At 30.8% G+C, this 5959-nt stretch overlaps 1 protein-coding gene across 1 annotated transcript; it reads right to left on the bottom strand.

Annotated features, from left to right (window-relative positions):
• Positions 1 to 2777: 2777 nt before the first annotated feature.
• LOC105128245 (plastid lipid-associated protein 3, chloroplastic) lies at positions 2778 to 5398 on the bottom strand. Its single transcript, XM_011029825.1, has 3 exons — positions 4655 to 5398; positions 3593 to 3788; positions 2778 to 3339 (listed from the first exon to the last, which is right to left on the bottom strand). The coding sequence occupies exons 1-3, from the start codon at positions 5266 to 5268 to the stop codon at positions 3028 to 3030; spliced, it is 1122 nt and encodes a 373-aa protein (XP_011028127.1). The 5' UTR covers positions 5269 to 5398; the 3' UTR covers positions 2778 to 3027.
• Between the last annotated feature and the right edge of the window lie 561 nt (positions 5399 to 5959).

Here is a 5959-nt window from a genome sequence, read left to right as displayed (position 1 = left end):
AATTATTTTTCAGAAAATTAATTTATATATATAAAAAAGAAACAAGAAAAGAAATTAGTCTGGTTGTGGTGAAGGATAAAGCATCCAAGGAGGGAGGATATGCAAAAGGAATGGGAGGGGCATGCACTCACGACGTTGATGTTGGTGCAGTCCTAAATTATTTGGTTTTGACTTTTGAGCATTTTAGCATAATATTAATCGGTGGATTTTAAAAGGACAGATGTAAGAATCCAACCTTACCTGTCAGGATGACGGTCGAACTACTTCTATGCTAAAAAAAACTTAGAAATCACCATGAAGCTTCACTCTTTATATGGAGAAATTTTATAATATCCATGAAAAAACTAGTCTTATCCTATTATGTACAGTACAGGGAAGCGCTTCATTTTTATTTTCTTTTCATTTCCCCTCCTTTACAAAAATAAAATAAATTAATTTCATCTTTTTCCTCCCTCAATTTTATTCTAGATTATTTTTAACAATTTCTCAAGTTATTTTTGAATTGAACAAATCAATATAATCATACCAAGCATTTAATAAATTTTAAATTTGACACAAGTAAGGAATCGGGGCATGAGATTTTTTATGTTAGTTTCAAATTTTTTAATTTTATCTTTATTTTTTTTATTGTTCAGCTTATTGTCTTTAAATAGGTCAAGCCATTTAATTCATGTTAAAATAACTCTTGGATGATTAAATTTTAAATTTAAATTAAATAAAAAGTTAAGCTAAGAGTTTCTTTTCCTTAGTAATTTCATTTTTTTCTCAATTCTGTCTTCAAACTTGTTTTACTAATTGACTGGTTATCTTTACATTGATCAAGTTGACTTGGTTAGGAAAGACAATCCCCACAATATTTAATTTTAAACCTAGATTAGATAAGAAAATAGATTAGGAGGTTTGTTTTATATATTTATTATTTATTTTTTAATTTTATCCTCATATTTTTTTTACCAGTCAACCCTCATATTTTTTCTACCGGTCAACCGGAATGCTGTTAAACTTGTTAAGTTGATTGAGTCACATTGAAAAAACTCTCACATAATTTAATTTTTAATCCAGGTTAAGTAATAAGTCAGGTCAAGAAGGTTTTTCATGTTAGTTTTTTTTTTCCTCAATTTTTCCTCACTTTTTTTTACCATTTGGTCAAATTATTTTTAAATGGGTCAAGGCAACAAGGTCATATCAAGACAACTCTTATATGAACTAAGCAAGGACTCATCTTGAGATGTTTTATTTCTATTTTTTTTTTAATTTTATTCTCATTTTTTTTACTGGTTGATTGAGATGAGATGCTTTTGAACTAGCCAAGTAATCTTGTAAAAAAAAATCTCATATAATTTAAATTTAAACTCAAGTTAAATTATGAGATTTCAAAATTAAGTTGTTGGATTGGGTTCAATAAAAATATTAAATAGTTCTAGACAGTTTAGATATTTTTTGACAAATTTAATAAAATTTTGATCTAACCGGCAATGTTTGCACGGCTTGAAACTATAAGAAATTTGTTCTTTTGGTTAATACTAATTTGTATGTTAGTACTAGACCCAAATTTTTTTAATTATATATAAAAAAATTACAGGTCTTGGAAAATATTTTAACAATGCCATTAAAGCTGAAAAATACAATCATTTTGATTTTTTTTCAATAATATAAAATTTTTAATTAACACATTTCGTATTTATCCTATCCAATATAATATTTTTAATTAGAATTATTGTTTCCACTACACACACACATACTTTGTTAAAATAAGTTATCAAAAAATATCAAGAATAGTATGCCTATATTTTTCATGACGGAAAACTAAAACAATTATAAATGTAATAAAATCATGTTTAAAATATATTTAAACAATTTTATAATAAAAAACTAATTTTAATTAAATTTTCATGAACAATTTATTATTAGTATTATTATTTTGAGATCAAATACGTAATAATTAGAAAAAAATATTAAAATTTAAATAAAAATATAAAATAGTATTTAAGAGTCTTTTCAAAACTAAAGAGTAAATAAATTTTGTAAAAACAATTTGGAGTGTAAAAAAAAAACCAAAAAAAAAAGGGAAAAAAAATCAACAACAGAGCAGGTCTGATGCTCAGCTCACCAATAACAGGCTAGGGGTGCTTAGCCCTGGCCTGTGTTTCTTACTATGTCCATCTCTTTTTTTAAAATAAAAATAAAAATAAAAATAAAAATGACCAATAATTCAAAAAATAGTTACGCTCCCTAGCGCTCGAACTTGCAATCTCTAGAATGTTACAACGCTAACTAGCGAAACCACGACGCATATTTGTCATAAAACAATTAAAATACATACATACAGCAAAAATTATAATTCTCTTATAATATTTAAATAATTATTAGTTAATAAAGAGTTACAATTTTCTCAACCTGAACAATTTTCTGGTGCATGCTTTCAACATCATAATCTATTTTTATCAAATATTTGATATGATATAATATAATGTAATATAATAAAAAAAAGAGGATGTAACATAAGATTCATTATATTTGTTTTTGTATTTTAAAAATATTTTTATTTTAAATTAATATTTTTAATATTTTTATATTATTTTCACGTGTTAATATCAAAATTAATTTTTAAAAAATAAAATAATAGTATTATAATATATTTTTAAATAAAAAATATTTTTAAAAACAACTGCAAAATGCAACAACACTTTAAACATATGAAATACCTGTTCATTGTTTGTTTTCATGGATAAGCTAAAACTTAAAAAACTTAATCTTAATCTCTTAAAACTTGAGGATGTTACCAAGCACCTGCATTTCAATATCTTCCTTTGGAATTATAATTTTACAAGTAGAATAACCCATTTAAAAAATGTGTAATCTTATAATTATATCGGAATGTAAGGGTTTCAAAGTTCTATCTTTTCCTTTGCTGGATCTAGGCATCTTATTCACCATTTGAACCATTCCCTTTTCTACAAGGTCCGGTATAGAAGAGAAGACACTGTACATCCACATTATAGATACCACGTTGCAGAACGCACCTGGCTACAGTTCTAGAAGAGGGCTTCCTTCTTTAGCAAGAATGAAAAGACCACCATCCCCTCTTGAGATTTGGAGATCCTCATCAAGGTAGGTAATGAGAAGCCAGGTGCTTACTCGGTTGCCTGGAATGGGAACCTTAAGCGGCGGCTGGCCAGAAATGGTTCTTCCAATATTTGCTGCTGCCTCCTGCAGAGGACCAAGAGATTGCTGGATGGGAGACAGATTGATCTTTTGCCCAAAAAGATCAAAATTTTCTGGGAGTTCTACGCTGGAATTTATCTGTGGAGGTTGCAGCACGCCTTCCTTAAACTCCACCTGGGCATATTAAAAGTAGAGGAGACTAGTAAGGTTTAGTTAAATCCTAATGCCAGAAAGTTTGAAGGGGAAATTTTGAGAAACCAACTACTCACAGGAGGGGCCACAAAGCTTAAATTAAAACAGTATCTTTCCAATGCAATCATTTTTTTTGCTTTCTTAAGAAGATGCTATATTACTATATTTTTCTAGTTTTCTTTCCAATTTTTTTACATAAAAAAGCCAACATTGTTTCAACAGTTTTAAGAGGTACCCGTATTCTTGAAGGAGTTCGAAACTCAAAAGTAGCAGAAGCGCTAAAGGAGAAAGTAGCAAAAGGGCCTGACAATGTGGTTGAGTTCACTATAGATAGACTGCTAGCATCAATTGTTTGAGATATGCTTTTCACTTTCAATAAAGGGGTAGCACCTGCTGCCAGAAGTGGCAACAGCTCTGAAAATGCAGTATACCTGTCAATAATAAATCCAAATTAAATAAAAATAATTCATATTTAAAGACAACGTAAATGAAAAAAAAATGATCTCATTTTTGTCAATTCACCAAGATGATTGTTACAATGTTTTCCATCATGCAACTCAAATCACCAGCAAAAATCTGCATTTTTCAGAAACTCTCGGGAAGCATAACCGCAGTTCCACCGAATTGTAATCCTCATACATTTCATTTGGTATGTGCCAACATAAAGGGTGGCAAAGAAAGCAGTCTTATGTTGATAGTTTTGGGCCAAAATGAACACATTGAATGTGGTGAACTCCCAACATAAGACAACGCTTCCTATTGATTCCATTGCAAATGGTCAAGCTGGTCTTATTGTGGTTAATTTTGCAGCAAACAAACCGAGTCGATGTAATTTTGTCAACAGAAACATTAAATATGAAATACAAATGACTATTTGTTCACTTCATTTTCAAGCATCATAACAGTTTAAGAAACCAGTTTCCCGTAATATGATAATCCCAACTAAGTTGTTTCCATCGAAAAACCTATTCTATAACTTCAATCAAACTTCCAATGGCGAATTCATGATGCCCCTAATCAAAATGCAAAAATTGAATTCGATCATTTAAACAACAATCAATAAGTCTTAATATTCAATTTCATTTTTCAAATGAAAGCTTGACAATTTAGCTACTAAATCCTCAATCTCGAAAGTAAATACATAAAAACATAGATCCCAAAATCTCAAAGTTGTCTCTTATCAATCTAGAAATTCCAATTTTATTTTAACCATTTATAAAAAGACACAAAAATAAATTCACGTGATACGATCAGAAACTCAAAAGAGTGATCAAGTTCAAAAAACCAACAAACTTACACCAAAACCCATTTGCCATCAAGCACCCCAGTAGCATCCACAGGTGCCGGAGTTGGATTTACAACCTCCAGCTGATTAACCAACTCCAAAGCCTCAGCCCGAATTTCCGGGCTGGCTCGAAACCCAAAATCAGTACCATAGACCGTATCTACCAAACTCCTCTTCAACTCCTCAACCCTCTCATCCTTCTCCACGACCACAGCACTGCTGGAACTCGGTGCCGCCGCGTTGCCATTTTCCACGGCAACAAATTCCCCACCCCACTCGTCATCATTTTTCGGAGGATCCAAGTCCGCAGCTTTCGGGTATTCAGGTTCGAGTTCGGGTTCTGACTTCTCACCCCACTCGTCAGTGATACCTACCGGAGGTGGGTTTCGTTCAGGATCTGAGTCAGGTGTCGGGTCAGAGGAGGAAGAGGAGATGTGTGTGAGGAGGGTCCGGAATTTGGGTTTTTTAGTAATTTGAGTAAGGAAACCGAGGGTTTGAGGGGGTTTACGGAAGAAAGAGAGAGATGGTAGTGGTGGGGTTTTGAAAAGAGAGAGTGGGTTGTTGGGTTTTTTGGAAGAGGAGGGGTAGAGCAGGAGGGAGGAGCATGAGGTGGAGAGGAGTGCCATTTTGTGTGCGTGTGTCTCGGTGCATCGGTGTGATTTAGAAGTAAGGCGTTCTGTAGAACATCAAAAATCTATTTTTATTTTTGGAGTTTTTCAGATTTTTGCCGACTTCAGTGTCCGAGTATGTCGTTTATGTTTGGATTTTGGCTCCATATAGCGTGTTTTGCCGGGTCAATTTTTTTCCAATTAAAGAAGATGATGTTTAAGTGCAATTAGTCTTTTTTAAAAGCATAAAAAAATTCTGCAACTTAGTTAGAAACTTTTATAGATCCTTTAAAAAAAATTTAATTTAATTATATGATAAACAAATAACAATAATAAATATACCGAATCTAAATAAAAAATAACAATGACATGCAAGAAAAAAAATTGTTAAAAGAAAAAAATTCAAATTAGAATTTCAAGATAATCCAACATTAAAGGTTAAAGTAAAAAAAAAGAAGAGAAATAACTAAAAATAAAATCTTGAGTAAATCCAGGTTAACATAGCAAACTTGTCATTTAGGTTCTGAGGTTAGACCATTCTCATAGAACAAAAATAAAAAACTTGATTTTCAATAAATTTAATATTAAAGGATGAATTAAAAAATTAGTGTAAAAATAAGATAAAAAAATATTGATGTCAATCCAGTTTAATATTTCATACATTTGACTCAGATTATAAGACTAGAATCACCATAAAAAAAATTATAAA

This window comes from Populus euphratica, unplaced genomic scaffold (assembly GCF_000495115.2).
Source record: "Populus euphratica unplaced genomic scaffold, PopEup_1.0 scaffold49.1, whole genome shotgun sequence".
NCBI classification, from domain to species: domain Eukaryota; kingdom Viridiplantae; phylum Streptophyta; class Magnoliopsida; order Malpighiales; family Salicaceae; genus Populus; species Populus euphratica.
The sequence above is the reverse complement of the archived record's forward strand: the minus strand, read 5'-3'. Positions and strand labels throughout refer to the sequence as shown.

What these genes read in the sequence shown, in the direction of transcription:
- LOC105128245 (XM_011029825.1), bottom strand. Translation starts at nt 5,268, where the DNA reads ATGGCACTCCTCTCCACCTCATGCTCCTCCCTCCTGCTCTACCCCTCC. An exon ending in GATGGCAAATGGGTTTTGGT is followed by an intron (nt 3,789 to 4,654) that starts GTAAGTTTGTTG and finishes TATTATTGACAG; the next exon opens with GTATACTGCATTTTCAGAGC. An exon ending in GAACTCCTTCAAGAATACGG is followed by an intron (nt 3,340 to 3,592) that starts GTACCTCTTAAA and finishes TAATATGCCCAG; the next exon opens with GTGGAGTTTAAGGAAGGCGT.